The sequence below is a fragment of the Phalaenopsis equestris genome, unplaced genomic scaffold, assembly GCF_001263595.1.
Source record: "Phalaenopsis equestris unplaced genomic scaffold, ASM126359v1 Scaffold000572, whole genome shotgun sequence".
Classification (NCBI taxonomy): Eukaryota; Viridiplantae; Streptophyta; class Magnoliopsida; order Asparagales; family Orchidaceae; genus Phalaenopsis; species Phalaenopsis equestris.
This window is the reverse complement of record NW_018165012.1, coordinates 257,079-280,941: the sequence shown is the minus strand read 5'-3', so window position 1 is coordinate 280,941 and position 23,863 is coordinate 257,079. Positions and strand designations below refer to the sequence as shown.

The 23,863-nt window shown below is 34.7% G+C and overlaps 2 protein-coding genes across 8 annotated transcripts in view; one reads left to right on the top strand and one right to left on the bottom strand.

Moving 5' to 3' along the window:
* Positions 1–1,350: 1,350 nt before the first annotated feature.
* On the top strand, positions 1,351–3,989 carry LOC110029453 (cation/calcium exchanger 4-like). 2 transcript variants are annotated; one of them, XM_020731757.1, is made up of 2 exons: positions 1,351–3,645; positions 3,913–3,989. In XM_020731757.1, exon 1 carries the CDS (start codon positions 1,615–1,617, stop codon positions 3,544–3,546), a length of 1,932 nt encoding a protein of 643 aa, XP_020587416.1. In that variant the 5' UTR covers positions 1,351–1,614; the 3' UTR covers positions 3,547–3,645; positions 3,913–3,989. The 2 variants fall into 2 exon arrangements, with proteins under 2 accessions (XP_020587416.1, XP_020587417.1); XM_020731758.1 differs by lacking the exon at positions 3,913–3,989 and adding an exon at positions 3,850–3,868.
* Positions 3,990–7,753: 3,764 nt separating this feature from the next.
* The window catches only part of LOC110029417 (exportin-T-like), a 31,335-nt gene continuing 15,225 nt past the window's right edge, over positions 7,754–23,863 (bottom strand). Inside the window, exons 9-14 of one of the 6 annotated variants that reach the window (XR_002294536.1) lie at positions 23,670–23,843; positions 23,479–23,544; positions 16,239–16,337; positions 14,909–15,055; positions 14,085–14,261; positions 7,754–8,099 (exon numbers count right to left, since the gene is read on the bottom strand). Coding sequence is in view for 3 of the 6 variants with exons in the window: in XM_020731699.1 (XP_020587358.1) it covers positions 14,172–14,261; positions 14,909–15,055; positions 16,239–16,337; positions 23,479–23,544; positions 23,670–23,843 (576 nt within the window). In the remaining 3 variants the exon portion in view is untranslated. The other 5 variants (XR_002294537.1, XR_002294538.1, XM_020731699.1 and 2 more) reach the window with 5 other exon arrangements.

The following is a 23,863-nucleotide window of genomic DNA, read 5'->3' as shown; positions in this document are numbered from 1 at the left end:
TCGAGTAATAAGTTTTAAGCAACCTAAAATTTTCGAACACTAAAATATGAAAAATACATTAAATTTTAAATAAAACCCTAATGAACAAAGATTACTGAACGCAACTTAAACCTCGAATACCCAGGTCTACGAAGATTTCTTGTATGATGCAACCCATGATTGCTGACAGAAATCTTTCAGTCCAAACAAGTTTGACCACATCTCGGACTAAGTAGATCAGGGAACCCGACAACCCTGAGATGATGGGAAAGCATACACATATTAAGCGAGTTGTCTAAAATTAAAAAAAAAACAATCAATCAATTAAACCAAAATTGATTTATGCTAACTCTATTTTGCAGAGCTGCTGAAGACAAAAAGCGGATGTCACCTTAGATTTACTTTGCTTGTTATTAGGGTGTGCTAACTCTGTTTTGCATTGACGGATATTCAAAACTCGAAGCAAAATGATGAACCTCAACTAAACTATTAACGACAAAATAAAACTTTTGGGTAGTTCAGAATCTTTAGGAATCCGTTACTCTTAGGATATGACTGACATTTCTTTTCTTGCCAACGACATTTGAACTTTTGGAGAACAAATTATAATCTTAATCGGGGGTTATCTTAAGTAGTCTTGACTACTTAAGATATAACTAACTTTAGAGACTTGTTCTTATAGGAGGATGCAAACTCTAGAATAGGTACATCAACTTGAATTCTCTAGTAGTTAGTTTTCGTAAGATTTGCTTCACAATTATGTCTTTAAAGCATACTGAGTTGATCTCACTTTGGATTTATGTTTTAGAACTATCAATGAAAAAATTCACTTTATGAAAGCTTTTCGAACACTTCTTTTGTTTGTTTCCGTTATAACTTGCCCCAATCCACCGATTTCTCATCTCTTCGTTCATCTACATGAGTTAATAAGATGGAGAATTATTTGTAGAAAAGAGCAATATAACAAAAACAAATTGGTGACTCCACAATGCCAACGACGACGTCAAGCAAATGACGAAATGAAGACCGACAGTGCAAAAACGAGCGGCTACAGACACATAAAAATTTAGGGTTGGGCTCTAGTTGAACCCGAAAACCCGAATATGAAACGAATAAACACAAAAAAATTAGTTTTACTTTTAACTCTTGTACCATTGCTTGTCATTTATGCACACAGAATTTTTTTAATTTGCCTATTGTTACTTGTTAAATGTTAGAAGTATAATAATACAAAAAAATTGAGCTGACAGGTTAAATGGGTTCGGGTTAACTGTGTCTGATTTGAGTCAGGTTCTGTGGTTGAGTTGAGCCAAACAGACCCATATATGATATGAGATTTTACGAGTTTTCAATGCTTTTTGGACCCGAGTCTGACCCTACGCCCCGCCACCCAACCCAGCCCACCCAGACCCACGTGCCGACAGAGGAGGTTCGAAGCTTCGCCGCTGGCCATCGTCGTCCTCTCATAGCGTACGACGAACGAACCCCTAAGCCAATTCTGTGTTCCTTAATTCCCTAAACTCCTTTGCTCAGTTATCATTCCTTCTCAACCGGAGCCTCGATTACATCTTTGATGATCGCCTGCGGAAACCCTAAAACTCATCTCCGCCAATCGTAATAGCGTAATTCACGAGCATGCAGGAGAGGACGAGGCTCTCCCGTAAGTTTTCCGCTGTATTTATTAGTCTCTGTGCTTTGGTTCCCCTTTTACTCTTTTACAACAGAGATGGCGTGATCCGGAACCCTCTACGCCCCCGAAACTCTAACTTTCACGTTCCCTGGCGGTTGGCTCAACTCACTCCTACGAGTCATCGGCGGCTGATGGAGTTTTCTTCGAGCAATTCTTCGCAGGTTTCCTTAGATAATGAACGGATGCTCGGGAATCCAACTGAAGCTTGCTTCGGACTAGAGCAACACAAGGGCTTCGCTTCGGGTTGCGATTTTCTGAAGTCCCATCCCGATTGCAATTCCGGTCGATTTATCAATTACATTTCCTTATTCTATTGCGGTTGTGAGAAATTTCAAATTTTAGGGTATGCTATTCTTGGTTTGTGGCTGCTGGCTCTTTTCTATCTATTGGGCAACACCGCTGCAGATTACTTCTGTTGTAGTCTTGCTAAGCTCTCTAATCTATTGAAGTTGCCCCCTACTGTTGCTGGGGTAACATTGCTTCCTCTTGGTAATGGCGCTCCTGATGTTTTTGCTAGTATCGCGGCTTTTGTGGGCTCTGAAGCTGGAGAGGTTGGTTTGAATAGCGTGCTTGGGGGCGCAGTCTTTGTTAGTTGTATGGTTGCTGGGATCATCAGCTTATGTGTTTCTGGTAAGAATGTAGAGATTGATCGGAGATGTTTCATTAGGGATATCGGATTCTTCTTGCTGACTTTAATGGCACTTTCATTAATCTTACTTGTTGGAAATGTGAGTGTTTGGGGAGCATTCATGTTTGTCTTTATCTATGCGGTGTACGCCTTCATGGTTGCAGCAAATGAGTTATTGAGGAAGCACGCCAAGATTCTTAAGTTGAATGCTGTGACCCCACTATTACCAGTTAGAGGGAGCATCTTCTCTCATGGAGACGAAGAAGATGACTCCATTTATAGCTCTCTTTTGGAAGATGACTTAGATAACGATGTGCCCCGATTGCATAGTAGCTTGCCTCAGTGGATGTGGGCATCAAATGTGGCAATCTACTCGAATGCCGGGCATGAGGGTGGCACGAGTGACAATTTAAGGCCTTTGTGGGGATGGAGCGAGGATGTAGAAGAAGATCATACAATCTTTTCTTGTAGCAAACTTTTTATGGTTATTCAGATTCCACTTTTGCTCCCACGAAAGCTGACGATTCCCGTTGTTGAAGAAGAAAGGTGGTCTAAACCTTATGCCGTGGCCAGCGCAATACTGGCGCCTTTTCTCTTGGCATTTTTGTGGAATTCAGGAGAAAGTGAGAGTAACACTATAAAATTAACTCCTTTTTTATTAGGTAGTCTCGCAGGCATCACCCTTGGTGTTCTTGCTTTCTTTTTTACAAGTCACGATCACCCGCCCCAAAGGTTCTTGTTTCCATGGATTTTTGGAGGCTTTTTGATGAGCATTGTTTGGTTTTATATCATAGCCAACGAGTTGGTTGCCCTTTTCCTCGCTTTGGGTGTGATACTGGGAATCAATCCTTCGATTCTCGGACTTACAGTGATGGCGTGGGGTAATTCCATGGGTGATTTGATGTCGAATACTGCTCTAGCTTTGAATGGCGGTGACGGGGTTCAAGTTGCAATTTCAGGTTGCTATGCTGGACCTATGTTTAATACACTTGCTGGGCTAGGAATATCGATGCTTTTCGGAGCATTGTCTGCTGCGCCGTCTTCGTATGTCCTTCCAAAAGATGGCTCTTTGATTTATACAATGGGATTTCTTATGAGTGGGCTCATATGGTCTCTGCTAATCTTGCCAAGAAACAATATGCAGCCTAGCAAATTATTAGGTTTTGGCCTTATTGCAATATATGTTATATTTCTCGCTTTACAATTGTGTGCTGCTGGGGGTATTGTCTCAATTTTTGGTTTACAATGAGCCCCAAATCATTCATAGAAGGCTGTGCATAACTGGAAATTTATGGATATCCTATTTGCTTTCTGGAAATTATCTAAAAAGTGATCTCTCTATTGGTGGGTAAGAATTCTTTGCTATTTTTTTTCACTTTTATTGAATTATACTTGCAGTTGGTGTAACAGGCAATTAGAATTATATATTTAGTAGTAAGGCATGTTTTTTGATATGATCATTATTTAAGAGTTTTGTTTCTTTGAATATTCATCTATGAATAATGTCATATTTAGTAGTGAGACATATTTTTTGATATGATAATTATTTCAGAGTTTTGGTTCCTTGAAGATTCATATATGAATACGTTTATACTCATTATAAGTTTTATTGAAGTTGCTTAGGCAAATTACATCCAAGCACTGCTTATCATTCAAACATTCCGCTTCATGTGATCTTATTTATGTCCCGGTCTTTTGTATTGTTTGTCACCTGAAGTTTCATGAATCATGAGTGTCACAATTTCAACTTTGTGCAGAGGTTGCAGAATCTTGCTGGTATGTTTTTAATTATTGATTTTTATTAATGCAGCTGGGTTAAAATTTATTACCCTTTGCCATGTTATTTTACTTGCACTTCTTTTTGTTCAGCCTTGTAGTAACTATTTTTTTAATCCTTGCATTCAGCAATATTAGAGATTTATTTGGGATGGTCTCATTTGCATGTAAAATTAGTTGTGGAATTACTGCGGCAAAAGTATATTTATTGAAATTTTTTAAAGTTCTAGATGGTATATATTTTTTCTCTTTAGAAAAAGTCAAATTTTATTCTTCATATAGTTACCACATTAGTAGATTTGGTTGTGAAAAGCTCTTCATCCGCACATAAGTTTCTGGAATGCAACTAGAAAATGTTGTCAAATAGAAGTGCGACAGAGGTTGCCTACAGTGTGAGTTCATAAGTTTTAATAATTACTTTGATTTGGGGGTTACATGTTTGAATTTTGAAAACAATTTTTTATTTTGTATCATAATATAGAGAGCTAAGATTGAGTTTATTCCCTAGACCTTGCATTTATGGGAAAATTTATATACTTTGAATACCCATTTTAATGGGGTAGAAAAAATATAAATGCTTTGGGTGTTGGTTTAAGTGCGATTTTTTAATTTTATTTATTTTGAACTTAAACGATTGAACTTTTCATTTCAATGACAACAACAACAAGCCTTTATCCTACTAAGTGGGGTTGGCTAGGTGAATCATTTTTTCTTCATTGTGTCCTACTGAGTGCATATTTTCATTTAATCCTAATAAATTAAGATAAACATGCCCAAGTCTTTTTAGAACTATATCTACCTTTCTTAACATAAGTCAAATCTAAAATATCTACTCTCCTAACTGGATCATCAGTTGGCCGACGTTTAATGTGACCAAATCATCTAAGAAGACTCTTTCTAATCTTATCCGCCACCGGAGCTACACCAACCCTTTCATGGATATATTCATTTTGCATTGTCTCTAAGTTTAAAGCCATTCTTGCACCTAAGCATTCTCGTCTCAGCCACATTTAACTTAGTTTATGTTTCTCTTTTATAGACCAACATTTTGCGCCATAAAGTATTGCAGGTATCACCAGCATTCTACGCCATAAAAATTATCACACAATAGCCAGATACGTTCCTCTACGTCAACCATCCAACTTTATTTCTACTAAATAACACCTATATCTATATCACCATCACTTTGAACGATAAGCTCAATATATCTACAACGTTCACTTCTTTTAATGGTTTGATCACCATTATTACAACTCTGCCACTAGATTTACTACTACTAAAATTACATTCCTTGTATTCGGTTTTAGATCTACTCAAACCAAGGCCTTTAAACTCTATAGTTGACCTCCATAATTCAAGTTTTTTATGAACTCTTTCTCTGGTTTTATCCACAAGAAAGATATCATCAGTGGAAAACATACATAAAGATACATTTTCCTGTAAATGTTTAGTAAGAGCATCGATAATTAAAGCCAAACGGTATGGGCTTAAAGTCGAACACTGTAAATGTCCAGGAAGAGCTTCCATTACTGAAACATTTCATTTGCAAAGTTAAAAAGCCCCAAAAGGATTTTATCACACATATGCGGACTATTATATGTGAAAATATCATAAAATTAGCTTTAATGAAAATATTTGCTTCAATTTATTTTTATATGTTCATCTTGTGATTGAATTCTCTTATTTTATGTTTATCATCATTTTATATTTCTTGTTGGGCAAATTATAAGGAGCACTTAATTTTGGTATTTTTGTGGAAGGAGTAAATTTTGAAAGGAGCTTAATCGCCCCCATTAAGGGCATTTTATATTAATTAATTAATTTCTCAATTTTATATATATATATATATATATATATATAGACTAGTATATTAAAGCGGAAAACGTACAAAAAAGTTGTATGAGAGAGTCTAAAAGAAAGCCCAACACACACAATACAACATACACAAATCCCAAATAAAGTAAAGGTACATAAATGTAAAAAATCAAAAAGCCACCAAAGGGCGCAAAAGTGCTAGTGACGTCCTACTTTAGTCCTCCCTCTGTCTCTAGTTTTCAGAAGTGAACTGACTAACAAATTGGTAAGGTGAGTACCATTACCCGAAGTAACCAAAGTATCATCCATCATACTCCTGAGTAGGTCTCCATTATTCTTCTTCCTCTTGGATGTGTAGACCTGTCATTCCTCATCCAATGATTGGCTCATCTGATTAGTAGACCAGACAGGTGTAGGTTGTTGCACATCATGATCCCCGTGAGCTTGAGTAACATTAACAACTTGCTCGACTTGATGAGGCGGGGATGAGAAGAGAGAAAATGAAGTAGTAGAAGTATTGCCACCTGTAATAATGGTGATATGTTTTATGACAAGTGGGGTCTGAAGAATCTCACTCTCCCCCACGATAGGAGGTTCCAAAAACGGGGGAACTACAATATTGTGTGGGGACTGAATGGTTGTCATTATGCCTGCGAGAATAGTGACGTCTTCAAGGGTATCTTTTTTATTATCAATAGTGTCAATAACTTGGAGCTGATCAGGACGAGATGAAATCACAGCTTGTGGCGGAGCACTATGCTTTTTTAATCTGAGGTGGGGGTGTAGATGACGACATTGAGAACTGGAGTGGTCGAACATACGACAGTTCGAGCAATACCAATGAAAAGACTCAATCACTACCTTTTGCCAATATCCTTGGCGTTGTGTGTCCAACCAAATTTCCTCAGAAGCGGATAAAGTGTTGTCTCTTTCAACAAGTACTTTGGATTCAGATGGACAGGAAAGATTAAAAGTATGAATACCCGTTTTGAGTGACTTACCATATGTTAAGGCAATAGAGTACAACACTTTTTGAGTAAAATAATGAATTTTCAGGCCGGGGAGGCGAATCCAAACCAGAATGATTGGTGGTTTCGTCTATGGGTCAAAATCAACAGACAATTTCAGAATCTTCATTGCTCTGTTATCAATCCAGATTATCCTTCTAGCAAATAAGCACTTATCCAGATTATCCTTCTAGCAAATAAGCACGTGTAATTCTCTTTATTATTTAGTTGTATTAGAATATGTCTTCCATCTAACAGTTCAATTTTCCACTCCTAACAAGGTGCATAAGTTCAAATTCTTTACGAATGAGCTCCATTTTGGGATAATTTTTAATAAATTTTTTGACCAAATTCAGTCGACAGGAGGACCTTTAGCTTCAGTAAAAAAGATGACAGACTTCTCATTCTTCATACCAGGTTTCTTGATGTCTTTCACCCACTCAAACGAATGAGTGAAAGAGCACGGTTTAGGTGTACTTGTGGCGTGGACACCCGCAAGGGCAACAACATACGATATGTCCGAAGCCATCCCCAATAGATGGATGTGCGACGTTAAGAATAGCTAAGAAAGCAAAGTAGAGAGCAAACTCCGAATCCAGAACAGGGAGCAGGAGTAGAAACCCGAAGCCCCTGCGATTTCAGCTCGAGCCCGAGGACGATGACTTGCTCGAAACAGAGGGCTGTTTCAGATTACAAAGGAAAAAGCGCGGTGTGCAGAAGCCTAGCTGGAAAGCGCGACCATCATTAACCGAGCTCGACGCAGCAAACAACAAACGAGATGCACGAGCGATGAAGCACGAGCAACAGACAACGCACAACGACAACGACGTCTGCGTGTGCGTGTGCGTGTGCGTGTGCGTGTGTGTGTACTAATGAAAAGCACAGGCTCTCATTTTATTTCATAAAAAGAAAATTACAAAATCGGGAAAGAGGTCCCACACACACACTACAATCAAAAAAAAAAGGGTTTTCTTTCAAAAAAAAAATAAAAATAAAAATAAAATAAAAATACAACTCAACACACCCTAAACTAGACATCCAACATTACTAAACGATTAAGATCATCTGGTAAAATATTATAAATAAATGGAGCACTCAGAAGAGATCCTCGCTTAGCAGCCCAATCAGCAATCGCATTTCCATCTCTCTTAGCATGAGACCAATAGATATTAAGATCTTTAGCCATGAATTTGATCTTCTTAACCTGCAAGTTAATACAACAATAACACACCATATCAGATCTGCACACTTTCCAAAGAGTAATAGAGTTCATTTCCAAAATAATATTATTCCATCCCATCTTTCACGCAAGCATCAAAGAAAAAACAATAGCATCAGCCTCAGCCTCAACCACAATCAAAGAAACAGGTAAAGCAATGGCAACAAACCATTAGGGGCAGCAAACCAATATAAAACAACATCATTCCAGTCCCTACAAACTCCACCAACTCCCGCACAGTTCATTTTTCAATAGCCATCAGAATTAATTTTAAACAAAGAAGCAGAATGTTTGATACACCTTTTATTGCAACAAGAACTAGCAACAATATTAAAGGAAATATAAAGATTAATAGCAACAGAAATCGTATATGTATTAGTATTCTCTTTTAAATTATTCATAGAAAGACTTTTATAAATATAGGAACAGATCATCGCAAAAGTCTTCATGAAAGTAAAAACCTCACCATTATGCTTAACAGAGTTCCTAGAAACCCAAATAAACCAACGCATAATAGAAGGAATGTTAGTTAAGAAATCATGCCCTTTACTTTTCCAATCCTCAAAGATTTTAGTAATGGTATTATGACCATTATAAACATCCATTCTACCACTCAGTTCAAAAATACTTTTCCAAATAGCACTAGCAAAATCACAGGAAATAAAAAATGCGTGAGAGTTTCCTCATTATATAATAAGTTTATTTATAATTTATAATTTTAATTACTTTTATTGATTTATAATTAAATTACATATTATTTTTAATTAGATATGTTAAATTTTAATTAATTATTAATAGTTTAATTAATAATTAATTAATGTATTAATTAGCTTAATTTATCACATCAAACTTGTAAGCCTATTAAAGTATATCTTATTCATCTTAGGACATTCATATAATAATTAAGACACATCAATATTTTTAATCATATTTATTTTGGTTACCTGGGCTCATGTTTCAAACTAAACAAAAAATCAAAGCATGGACTTCCCCTGCTTTGATCTTATACATCTTAAATGCAATTTTTATTGTGAAGCTCAGCCTGCATTTCCAGAACATGAATTTGTTCCTTGAAATCTGAATAGTGAACTTCCCCCCTGAAAGTCTACATTCTAGAATCAACCCATGAAACATCTTAGTAAACAATTAAATATAAGAAGATTTACTTGCATACCACTAAATTCCCATGTATTTACATATCTAACACCTGAACTTTAATTTTTACCCATATGTCGTCTTATCCATGCATGACAAAGCCGTAGTTTACTTTGTAAAAGTCTAAATAATGGTATTTTTGATGCTATAAAGAATTGTGGGTCGTATAAATGCAAATAGTAGAGTTTTGTTGTTGGATATATGTAAATACATAAAAAATGGATGGGATGTAAGTAAATGCCCCATAAATGTATTGCCCGAATCCATTTAATTAGAACAACATCATCTTGTTTTAGGGTTTCAAATATCATAATATTATCTTGAATGCAAACATTTACTTTATATTAGTTTTATTTTACTTATTTTGTAACTAAATTCACTCATCTTATTATGTTCCTCACCCTTCTTACTCTTCTGATTCACCAAGTCTTGCTTGCCCTTTTTCTTTTCAAATGCAACATGTCATAATTATATGCTATTATGTCACTTAAAAAGTCAAACTTTAGTTATTATTGAGTTCTACGTGCGAGTGAAAGATAGTCTTAACATTGAAATTGAAACGCAAGTTTTCTAATATATTAATAGTACCTCTATAAGACAAGTCTATTTTCCATTACTTTATATGCTATCCTCTTGACAAGTGGCATCAAAGCCATTGTTCAAATGGGATCTTGTTTTTGTCTAACCATGGTTAAGCATGACTCTAGGTTGTGTAACTCTTATGTAAGGCTCTCTATATAATTGAGTAATGATTGCTATGTGGGACTTAAATGTGAGGAAGAATATTTCTCTATAATTGAGTTGAGGTGTACAACTCATTGAATAATGAGGTGTAAGCATCATTATGATTTTTTTTTCTAAAAAACTATAAAGTATAACTATCATAAATCATAACTATCAGGGGCTCTTATTAAAAAAATGCCTCCTAATTTCCAAGAAAAAAATATGGCTTTATTCCTAATAATGAGCATAATCCTTACAATACTCTAAAAAGCCCTACTCAAATTGTAGTCTATTCATAAATATGAAAGCTAAAAAGGCACAAGCACTAATTTTGTTGTTTTACGCTAACTGTATTCATTCATATGACCTCTATATTAATTTGTCAGTGATAAGAAATTTCAACTCAACTAAAGCTTACAAACAGTCAATGTCATATCAAATATTTTTACCTCTCGACTAGATAATTAGTTTGATAAGTTTGGCTTTTAAGACTTCTTATAGTTTCAAATATGTTAATATCATTGCGAAGATTTGGCTTTTACCACCTCTTATATTTTCAAATATGGTATTCTCCAATTTAACAAAACTTTAATGAAGTGGATATTAAGGATAACTTAATGAGGTCTAGTTCATACACTAGTAGTGGTTCATGATACTTCTTGCTATGACATCAAGCTAGTTTACTCTCACCAACCAATCCAATTATCCCTAGGTCACATGTTGACTTTGACCTAGCTAGTCAACCAACCATAGTTGACCCAAGTCTTAATTGATTCTCTTCTAAGCCACCCTAGTAATATGCTTTACTTTACCCTAATTCAAGTATTGACTTCCCCACAAATGTATAGTTCACCTTTATTCAACCCTCGTACTTTGGCATCATACTAGAGGACCAGAGTGAGCCGAGTACACACTACTACATGCTAACCCAACCTTTTAAGGCAAACCTTGATTTTTACATGGGGACATTTACATACATGCCACTCAATTCCTATGTATTTACATATCCTACCGGTTCACTTTACTTTTATTTACAATTATACCACCCAAATCTTTAGTACCACATAAAAAATACCACTATTTTAACTTTACAATGTAAAATATACTCATACATAGGTAGGATGGCATAAATGTAAAAAATCAAGTTTGGGTATTAGATATGTAATTATGTAGGAATTGAGTGGTATTTATGCTCCATTGTTACAAGTGGCGTCTGGAGATGAATCTTAATTTGCATCTCTAGATCTAATTATAATGTAAGTAGGGGCGTAAACCAGTGCTCAGCTCGTGTTCGGCTCGTTTATATTTCGAGCTCAAAAAGTGTGTTCGTGTTCGGCTCGTTAAGCAAACGAGCCGAGTCGCAGGTGCATTAGATAGTCCAAAAGACATTCTACGAAAAGCAAATGTTTTGTATGTTTGAGCAAGATTTAAAAATTATTATTTATATTAAAACATCATTTGAATCTAATTTAATATTTTTTATTCTATTTTCTTAATCAATATTTTAATTGATTATAAATCTTTGATAACCTTATAGTCAATTAATTTTTTTTAAAATATTACTTTATATATATATATATATATATATATAGATGAGTAGTATTTCGAGCCGAACACGAACGAACACATCTTACTTCGTGTTCGGCTCGTTAACTTATCAAACGAAATTAATGAGCCGAGCACGAGTTGTTCGCGAACAACGAGCCGTTTTGACAGCCCTAAATGTAAGTTCTTGAGAGGAAGGTTTAAATTTTAATAGGTGTTAGTTGTCATAAAAGCAGAAGATGCATTTTATATTCTTACAATTTCAAATTAAAGCTAGCTCTACTTTCATCATACATTTTAACATTAATAATTATTGAAATATTGATGTTAAATAAATATTACTTTTAGAGATTTAAAATTTAGTATATAATTTATTTGAATTAAAAATTTCAGCAATTAAAGACAGAAGTGCCTTGCAAAATGTAAAAATATTAAAAACATTTAGCATGGAAAATTAAAATCAATCTTGTATCATGTTAGTCATCAGGATATCTTCGGGCGTAAATGGGTCTAGTTGAGCTTGAGTAACACTTAACTTTAATATGATTACTTAATCAAACTCAACCTTAATTCTAAGTTCTCACTCTCTAATGAAGAGACCTACGATGTTAGACACACTCCATGGAAAAATAATTCCATACAGACACCATATGCAGAAATGCATACGGTCTGATCTTTACCGTTTATCACAACAAAAATATATTTTGATGAGCCTTATTTTAAATTTTTTTTAAATAAACAATGTAGATCAAACACCGTATGAAATAATTTTTTCCACTCCATGGACCCAACAAATGTCTGATTTATATAATATCTAAAATAATATGTTGCTTTTTTTAAGCAAATTAAATATTAAAAAAATAAAAAAATAAAAAAATAAAAAAATATATGATTATATTTTATAATTAAAATAAAAAGAAATTTATTTTTTTATTAAAAAATGAAACTTATATAGATCTATCTTGTCATTCATAATTTTTTTGTTTTTTGAAAATTAATGTTATTAAATTTTTTGATATTATTTATAGTGTTTTATTAATTTATTTTTTAGAAAAAGAAAGGTGGTAATTTGACTTGTATTCAACTCATTAAAGATATATACTAAAACTTTTACTCATGAATCAACTTGACAGTTGACTCAGTTGCACACTTGAGGACATCCATATCACATAAGAATTACATATCTAATATTAGAATTTGATATTTATTTATAAAACATTTTAAATTCTCAATTACATCAAAACATAATTAAATTATGCATTTCACTCTAGTAATGATATTTCTTTCTGATTTCAAAAGTCTCGGGCTGTTGTATAAATAAAAGATCAAAATGTAGATATTTACATAAATATAAAAGAATTGTCGGACATGTATGTAAATCTCCCAAATCAGAATGCTTCAAAATTACGTTCAACAGATCATCACTGGAGAATCCAAATTATAATGGGAAGTACTGGTAAATGCAATAATGAACTTACTAACATAAAAGGTCAACACATACAATCCAATAAAACAAAAGAAATTATTTAAATAAAAGAGATTGCCAGACTGAATAGGGAATATAAACATCAACGTGTGGATCACGAATTTGCATCATAAACAACAATCAAGCAGAGTCAATCTTCTGACTTCAATCAATCCAACAAATATGAATCGGTAAAAATGAAAAAAATCTCGGATTTTAATATTGAATGGGTTAACATAATCAATGTTTGGTTTGTTTAGAAGAAAGTCGATGTGAAAGAAATGCAGTGTTATTTGGTTTGGTGTTAAAGTACATACATGCATATATTTGGTTCAAAGAAAAAATAAAATCAACTTAGAATATGCGCGGCAATAGTGGTTGCGGCGGCGCCTGCAGTTGGCAGTGGGTGGCCGCAACAGATAGCTGGAGGCAGAGATGGAGGGTGGACGGTAGTGGAAGCGGTGAGGAAGATGGGCAGCTGGCGACAACGGCAGCGGGCGGCTATCTACTATGAAAAAATATTGTTTTCGGAGTCTGGACGCACAGCTGCGTCCGAACAACGGATGTGATACAGGGCGGAGCGGGAGCTCGAACCTCCACTGTATCACGTCTGTTGTCCCGACGCAGCTCGCGTGCTGCGTCCGGACTCTGGACGCAATATTTTCTCATCTACCTTAGCGTTGGCAAGGGGGAGGTGGAAATGGCAGCTGGTGGTGATAAACATGCTACAGTTTGCAATGCATTTGGAAATCACCCAAATCTAATAAATTCTGAATATATCATTTTTGAATTGAGAGGTTAATTCCAAAGTTACTAAAATTTTACATAGCATTCTGTTTTCATTCAATCAAACACCGAAATTTTGAGAAATCATACATTTCATTTACTTTATACCACTAAAACAGGGAGAGAAACAGTCCCTATTATTTAAGCTACTGTTCTATATAACTGTGAGAAAATTAACATAACTTGTTGAGAAAATAATGACGCTGGCATTATAGATATTTAAGCTACTGTTATATATACAGAAGTTGAAAAGCATGGAGTGAAACAAGAATAACAAACAAAGCTGAGTTTAATACCTGAGTCGGATCCGTGGAATATGCTCGATGTCAATCAAGTGTGTAATAAAAGAATTGAGAATTTCAGGTCAAAATAAATGTCTGATTCTATCTGAAAACAAGGCTTGCATTTTGCTGTTGTCTCAAGATTTCAATCATGTAAAGATAGAAAGATTTCAAAGCCTTGACATCGTTTCCCTGTTTAGAAGGATCACACATGGCAGGAAGGATTAGTTTTTGCCTCATCTGATGCACTCTGGTGACATTTAACGTTGATAAACAAAAATCTTCTAAAAAATCGCAAAATTTTTCATTTTCTGCCTTTTCTGATGCAATTACACATTTGTTAATTGATTTTATGTATCCCATTCTAGAGGAGTATGACTGTATGAAATCATTTATTTGATGAAATTTATGAAGAGAAAAGGCACAACTCTCCCATTTCATTCTAGGAAGATTTACATACATACCACTCATGTCCTATGCATTGACATATCTAACACCTAAACTTCAATTTTTACATACCTATGCATGAAAAGGATGTATACCACATTTTAAAAGTTAAAATAGTGGTAGATTTGATATGATATAAAAGATATGGGTGATATAAATGTTAAAAACAAAGTTTAGGTGTTAGATATGTAAATTCAAAGAAATTGGAAGGTATGTATGTAAATGCCCCTTCATTCTAAGTGCTTTCCACCTAATTTTAGATCATCAGGGTTCTTTGAGCAAAATGTCTTCTTTAATAGTAGTATAATTCATTACTTGATATGTGTGATGTAATTTCAGAGGATACCAAACTTAACAAGTAGAAAAAACTTCAAAGCAAAGAAGACATAAACCTGCACATTTGCATAGTACTGTTCTGCTAAATCATGCGGACAATGAGCTGTCAAGAGGCCTTTTGAGACAAAATGAACAAGGAAGTCATCACCAAGCTTCTCATACATGACCTTCTGAGCCAATACAATTTCCCCAAGAAGAACAAGCTGGGCAAATAAGAGTATATTTTCAATGAAAGGCTCTTACGAAAAGCATAATAATTAAATAATGTAAATAAATAAGTAATTAAATTTTCTCCCTATTTTCATTTCAAGGTCAAATGACCCAAAGCACAATAATGGATACATTGTATTGAGATCAAGCGTCCATTTTATCCTACTAAATGCGTAAGCTTATTTATGGCTTGAAAATCTCATAGTGAAACAAAATGCATTCAATCATTAATGTTCCAAGTATTTTATTGAAAAGAATAAGGGATAATTGTATCCATAGCACTGGAAACATTGCTATTTACAAAAACTAGCACCTAAGTGATTTTTTAAACTACGGAACTGATGCATTTATGCGTCGCATGATCAAATCATTAGAATTTTGATAAAAAAGCAAAACATGGGTTGTTTATTGACATTTGAGTGAACATTTGAAAAATGGATGAAAGAGTTATTTGCTTTGTAAATAGTAATATTTTGAGTGGTATGTATGTAATTGCTCCAAAGAATGAATAAATGTGGGAATTAATACCTAAACAGCGAACAATGAGATCTTAAGGATTTAACCAAACAAGTTATATCACATATTAGCAGTTTTAGATGTCAAAAAGAAATAATTTTTGATACAAAGCATCAACTGGACAGAATCCTAGTAGCATGTTAAATGGAGAATGATGATGGTAAATTTTTCTTGATGCAGAGCCTTGTCAATAAAGATTCCAAGGGACAACGAGCACAAGAGAGTCATTCTAAATTAAAAACTGTAAACAATAAATGAAAATATTACATGTTAGCTATTCATGCAAAGGCAACTCAGTAATTCTTGAGAAGACTACAAAATTTGTCACTTCATACTTTATTCCAACAACAAATATCACGCATCCAACCAAGACCTTCAGCACAGCTGAGAACCAACCACCAATATCCTATGTAGGATGATTTAATGATTACAAAGCATTTTTGTTCAAACTAGCATCTTTATGTTATTTCATCTCTTCACACGCTAAATGCAAAAAATATTTATTTAAAATATTAGTCATCAATCACAAAATGACATAATTTTATATAATAAAAATGAAAAGTGTTCTTAAGAAAAAGTTAAATTTCTCACACATGAGAAGTAACAAATTGTCTGAGACAAAAGTTTAAAAATTCAAGAGAAAAGGACAGTCATTCTTACAGTATTTGCATCATGGAACTCAAGCGACTTGTCCAAAACACTGTACAGGCAGCAATTAGTTGCAAATTTCTCAATAATGAAGTTTCCAAAGCCAGGAACCTGGACAGGATTGATTTCATAGATTAGTTGACACGCTATTTCTGCAAGTAGATGTCTCAAAAGATAAGAACCCAAGATAAATTACATTGGAATATTTACAAACATACCACTCAATTCTTATGTATTTACACATCTAACACCTAAACTTCAATTTTTACATATATGTCATCTTCCATATGCATGAAAAGATGTATGCCACTTCTTAAAGTTAAAATAGTAGTGTTATTGACGTGATATAAAATATTTGTGTGGTCTAAATTTTAAAAAGCAAAGTTTAGATGTTAGATATGTAAATAAATAGGAAATAGGTGGTATGCATGTAAATGCCCCAATAACAATCTACATGTTAACAACATAGGAAGAAAAACATGTAACCTCTAATTGCCAGCATGTCTACAAAAATCCATGTATCATGCATTTTATCAGTGCAGTCTTATGTCATACGAGTGACGATGTCAATTTAACATCCAAGGTATGAAGCATGAACATTCCCCAACAACTATAGCCACGATGGAACAAAAGAACCCTGAAAACAACTTTACACCAAGACAGATATTGACGTGGGAGCCTGCTACGATCCCGGGTTCAGCGTACCGTGATCCCGGTCGTGGTAATTCCACGAACAGCCAAATCTGGGCTTTAATAATTGCAGGTTTAGACAGGAGGAGGGGTGCGCCAACTTCCAAATTTGAGCATATCTTTTATTCCTTTTTTATTTCTTTCAAATTTCCTATTTCTCTATTTCTAATTAAGCTTTTCGTGAGGAAACTATTTATATGTTGCTATTTTGCTGGTTTAAAGACTTCTGCTGTTTTGAGTTTATGGAGATTGTAATCCCCGCCATGGTGTACTTTTCATGCAGGTTAACTAGAAGCCTAAAGTGTCTTATAAACCATCGTTTAAAATATATTTTTGTTCTCAGGCCATAGTGTCTCACCATATTGACCAATACAACTTATAAACAGTTGGACAGGTCGGGCACCCGCGATTCAACCTCCTAAAGCGATGAAGACGCTAAGAGGTTGTCAAAATTCCAACTTAAAATATGGATTTTTTGAAATTACAAAAATTGATTCAAAATTGAACAATTTGTGATTATTTGGACTTGCAAAAAATGATTTAAATCCTGGATTATCTGGACATGTAAATTTTGAATTTACACAGACTTTAAATACGAAATACATAAATTGGGGCTAAATTCAAGCAAATAATTATCGTTTCTAAATGCTAGACGGTGACTTAATATGCACTTTCAACACAATCTACTTACTAGCGAACTGAAGGCGGTAAAATGCTCAAATGAAGCTTTGTGTGGAGTACAAATCATAACATTCACACAAACTTTCAAAAATATTCTCATTGACTTGATAACTTGATGAACTCGTTGCCGAATATGCTAGTCCAATTCACAAGCAGAAGTGGTCTTTTGAAACAGTCAAAATATGATTTTTTGCATGTCATTAAGTTAAGGTTAACACAAACTGTCAAAGTTATAGAATGATTTTGCCACCAACTTTGCAATGTATGTGCAAGAGAACAAGAGGTGTTAATTGTGATTCAATGATATAATATCCACAAAATTTTATCATTAAATGTTCCTAAAATTGACATAAATTTCATGGCTATTATAAACTCAAACAATATGCCACAAATTTTATGTAAATCTTTTAAGATTCATACAAAGAACATAACACACTGTTAAGGCTTATGTGAGCATCAGAAAGAATCCTAAAATGCTTTATGAATATACGCAAATTAAATATGCAGATGCATCAAATTTTCTATGGTTATATCATGACGTGAAAATATACAAGTGTGCTATATAAATGAATTAAGAAACACGGAAATTTATCATTTGAATGCTTTGAAAAATATGTGAAGTTATTTTAATAGTTCAAAGTTAATGAAATTGAAAACCCGCATGTGCTCTACCAAATTGATTAATGTTTAAATTTTAATGGTTTGAGAATGTTGAACGTTCACTCACTTGATCTAATAAACGAGCGAAATTCTTTTAAGAAAATCTATAATCATTTTAAAGTTAAGACCTCACATATTAAAAATAAATAAATTCAACATAATCAAACCATGCATGATTTCAATTGGTCCACCATATCTATAAGGCAGGGATGTAAGTTTTACTCAACAGTGAAAGGGTCCCATTCTAGTCCTGAGATCAGCATACAACGAAATTTGGGCTCCCTCAATTGCATGTTCGGATGGAGGGGAGCACCAACTTACAAAATTTAGCATATCTTTTAGTCATTTTTTATTTATTTCCTATTTCACTATTTTTTATTAGATTTTTCTATAAGATAACTATTTATATGTTGTTATTTTATTGGTTTAGAGATTTTTTGCTTTGTTTTGAGTTTATGGAAATTGTAATCTTTGTTTTATATTTAAGGAGTATTATATTCTCTTAGAAGTTATATTAGGAAATAATTTATTCATATTAGAATTTATGAGGATTAGATTTATTTAGTTAGAGTGAATTTATTTTCTTTCATATTTTAGATTTATTTTCTTAGATTGGGTCCTATTTTAGGCTTTTCTAATTTATGTCATTTCTTTTATCTTCAAGTAATTATGATGAATTGATTAAATGAAGATATAGATGTTATATTTTTCTTTTCATGTTATTTTCTTTTTCTTATCTTTCATATTATAAGATTCATGAAAGTGTATTTATATCCCCTTTCATATCAATAAAATAATTCCGCTTAATTCTGAAAATCAACATGATATCAGAACTTTGAAACAAATCCTAAAGTCTCCTGCCGCCGGAAACTTGCTATTCCCTACAGTTGGTAATCTTTGTTGTGTTGCATGCCCTTCCTTTGTCTCCTCTTTTCAGTTTTCCTGGTGGAAAATTTCTCTCTATAGGCCCCGCCGCTGAAATTTCCTCCTGCAACCTTTCCCGCCATCGAATTCCCTCCTGCAACCTTTGGAACTCCTTGCAGAAATTATCTGCCATAACTCCTCTGCCATGTCAGTCAAAGCTTCTGTTCATTATACGCTCTCTTGAGGGATATCTTACCACTTCTTGCTCCTCTCCACCAGTGGAGACGCTGGACCCAAATCTAGGGTTCCAATGGTAAATTGCGTTGCTGGAAGTTTGATTTGTCTGAGAAGGGAGATGTTTGGTTGGGACGAGGGTGCAATGTTCTACAACGGCTAGGCTCATTTTTTTTGTGGTGACAGCAATCCAGACCATGGCTTCCTCACCCACCACGCCTCCCTTTTCAAGTCAAGGAGTTCATTCGCGGCTTCTCGGGTAAGAAAGGTGAATTTCCCTATCGCGAGTCTTGTCCACAAGCCGGCCACCTCACTATCACCATGGAAGACGCGTTTCATGCAGAGCTGGCTGACAATATCCAAAAGCTCCCAGCCAAAAAATTGCCCTTATTGGAAACTACAGTTGCTGAGGTGTTGGCGAGTCTTCGGTTTAAAGTTGTCGACGAGATGGGAGACATTGAGGAGCTTGTCATTGGAGATGTCCAGATTTTTCTCTCATTCAAGGAGAACTCTGATTCCATGCGTTCCATTAGGGTTGCGTACATGTCAAGCTTGTGAAGATCATTGGAATCACAATCACAGCTTCTCCAGTAAAAGCCAAGGCAACTTATGTAACTCCCTTATGCAAGAACTGTATGAACATCAAATCTATGGCTTGTCGTTCTGGACTTGGGGAGCATCATTGTTCCAAGGTCCTATGATCATGTTCCCCATTGCGGTGAAGAGCCTTGCCACTGGATCCATGGATTATTTCACCTTATAATAGTAAATATGTAGATATTCAGACACTTAAGCTCCAGGAAAATCCAGAGACGTACCTACTAGAGAGCTTCCTAGAAACGTGTTTCTCTTGTTGGATCGCTGCACAATCCAATTTGTTGTTCAGGCACAAGGCTTACAGTTATCAACATTTATGGTGCGTTCCAAGCATCTGCAGCTCAAAAAGGAGATGTAGGAGTTAAACAACAATACATTAGGGTTGTTGGTATAGAACAAGCACGTGAAATGAGCTCAAATGAGTCATCCATCTTCACCTTAGATGAGGAATTGCAATTTAAAGTTTTTTTTCCTGCAACGGGTCTCCTTCGGTGTTTTTTCCTGCAGCAGACTCTGTGAAACTTCTTCCTGCAGCAAGCCCTCATCCGAAGCTCCTCCGGAGCTTTTCTCTACAGCAGGCCATTCTCCAGAGCTTTTCCCTGCAGCAAGCTATCCTCCAAAGCTTTTTACCATAGCAAGCCATCCTCCGATGCATTTTTCTTGTAGTAGACCCTCCTCCGGAGCTTTTTCCTTGCAGCAGACCCTTCTCCGGAGCTTTTTCCTACAGAAGACCCTTCTCCGGAGTTTTTTCCTACAACATGTCTTTTTTAAGAGCTTGTTCCTGCAACAAACTCTTTCAGAGCTTTTTCTACAGCAAGCCCTCTAGAACTTTTTCGTGCAGCAAGATCTCCTTCGGAGTCTTTTCCTACAGCATGGCCCTTCTCTTTTCCTGTAGCAAGCTTAACTCTAATGTTTTTCCTTTAGATTGTATACTTCCCTGTAAATTTTCATGCAGCTTTATCTGTAGGAGTCTTCGACCTGCTTACTGACACTACAGAAAGTGCAATCAAAGACAACCACAGGTAACTAAAAATATCCTAAATGCTTTTGGGGTTGATTATCAAGTACAAAATGACGACTTCAAGTTCTACCTCACAAAGAATTTTCCTCGGCCATTGTTTGATATTTTCAAATCCAAGTTGAACATGGTTGTCAACCATGTTCAACTTGAGGGGGAGTGTTAGAAGTTATTTTAGAAAAAAAAATTATTTATATTAGAAGTTATGAGGATTAGATTTATTTAGTTGGATTTGATTTATTTTCTTTCCTATTTTAGATTTATTTCTTAGATTGGATTTATTTACTGTCCTATTTTAGGCTTTCTTAATTTATGTGGTCTCCTTTATCTTTTTAAGTAATTATTATGAATTGATGAAATGAAGACATGAGTGTTATATCTTTGCTTTCAAGTTATTTCTTTTTTCTTTTCTTTTCTATTCTAAGATTCATGTAACGGTAATTGAACCTCCTTTTCATATTAATAAAATAATTCCGCTGAATTATGAAAATTAACATATGCATTTCTTTTGCAAGTGGAATGTCTGTATCTTACTCAAGAAGAGATGATGAAAGTTCCTCGCCGGCCAAAACATTGCAGATTCAAAATTCCTTTCACTATTTTCAGACGAGAAAGTCGCCGAACACCTATCCCCTTTTAAATGGCATTGACATCACATAATTTTGTTCCCCTTGTCATTCCATTACTACCTCCCTTCCAAAATACCTTCTAGGAGCTCTAGAATGGTATCGTATATGTTATCAGACATGTTATTAAAAACTTCGACATTTGTTGGACATTTCTTCGCACAAACACAAACAAATGGAGACTATAAACAAAATACAGCCAAAAGATTGATATTTACATTCATCTTCCCTCTCATTCTTCATCTCTATCACTTCATCTCATAGCTTCTCAGCAGACATTTTTGGAAGTTGTAGCAGTCTCATCCCAAATATTTTAGATAGGCACGCTTGAGTCCCACTTTTCCATTCAATTAAGTTGAGTGTTACATAAGGCGTTAACTCCAGTTTATGAAAATGAATTTCTAGTTTTTATTCCCTTAACATCAAACATAACTCCCCATCAACTTGGGGCATCTTCTACTCTCACTCATTTCATGGTGTTTAATACAAAGTTTTGGTATCACCTGTTACCCTCACATCAGTCCTCAATTTTCATCAAGATTAGAGAGCATCAAGGACATGTATATTATGAAAACAAAAACTGGTTATAATGCCAAGCATATAAAACTACTTCTAGTTAATATATAGGAAAAAAACAAAGAGAACATAACTTGAGCACTGAAACAGTCACATAAATCAATTATTTCACTATAATTTATTCATCGCCCCTCCACCAATGGAAAAAGAGAGAGTTATCTTTTAGAATGAATTTGGAACCAGAAAAAAGGGAGAACAGAGCAAACACAAAGAGAGATAGAACTCGAAAAGAAGTATACAAAGTACACTAGTATGAATTACTATGCTTCTCCAAGTCAAAGGAGGTTGATGCTGATGATGAGTCGGAGCCTTGTTTAAAGTGTTATAAAAAACTTTAGAAAAACTGTAGTTCCATGCACAAGCTAGAGTTAGTAGGTAAAAAATAGTTGGACTTTGTAACCTGTGCCTTCCACCTCATTATGCAGAATGTATCAAATGAATTTTTTAAGTGAATTTTTTAAAAATGTATTATGCAAATATAAACTTATTTAAATGGCTTTGATTTAAAAAAAAAAAGGCATGTAGACTAAAGGGCATTTGCACATCAAGTTTAATCAAATGTTCGAATATTCATAAACATTCATAAAATTATATCACCAGTTCATTGTTAGATGGTACATCATCAGTAATGATGATCATTATTGATCTTAATCTACAATGTGGGTGTATAACTTTGTTCCTAATGAACTTTATCCATGTAAAGCATAACAAATTATTCACACACACAAATAGTGATAGAACTATATCAATATAAGTTTTTTAAATAAGCACATCATCATTATTGATATTTATATGTTGTGCATGTATAACTGTGTTAGCAATGAACTTTTTCTATGAGAGATGATGTTAACAAGCGGATAAAATTATATTAACTGTTTGTGAAGAGAATAAACATTTCCTTGCCAAAAGGATGAAAAACTTTCCTTCACACATAATGGGCGTGCACATGCATACCCATACAAAACAGCTAAATATCAATATGTGAATGTGTGTGTGTGTGTGTGTGTGTGTGTCTGTGTGCGTGCGCGCGTGCGCGCATTTATTCTTGTGTCTCTTTACTTCCTACCAGTATGCATAAAGGTTGCCTCGTATGTGAATGTGTGTGTGTGTGTGTGTGTGTGTGTGTGCGCGCGCGCGCGCGTGCGTGCGTGGGTGCGCGCGCGCGTGCGTGCGTGCGCGCATTTATTCTTGTGTCTCTTTACTTCCTACCAGTATGCATAAAGGTTGCCTCGTATATCTGTTTCAGCACCTATTACTCTATACATGCCACATAGCAGCTATGGGAGCAAAATATCAGAAAAAGTACCTTTTCTTCATCGCTATACTTGCTGCACCAGTCTTTAATAAGTTTGATAAAAATCTGCACACAAATCTGGAAGATAGGAAAAATTAAGTATCATTTCATCCTTTCTTTTTTTTTGCAAAGTTCTGCTTATCTGATAAAACTTTCATGAAGAATACATGCAATAGATCATTGATCCGCATTTACATGCATACCTTCCTCACAACAACGTCTTTATAGCTGCAAGATGTTAACAACAGTAGCTGCATTATAGCATCCAAAAAATTCCTACTATTTGGGACAAGGAAAACGGAAGAGAGATCGTGAGCCGTCAGAACATGCAAGAATGTGTACAACATTCGTTGAAGCTCTTGCAATTCGCGTATTTCCTACATGAAGGAAAATGAGG

What these genes read in the sequence shown, in the direction of transcription:
- LOC110029453 (XM_020731757.1), top strand. Translation starts at nt 1,615, where the DNA reads ATGCAGGAGAGGACGAGGCTCTCCCGTAAGTTTTCCGCTGTATTTATT.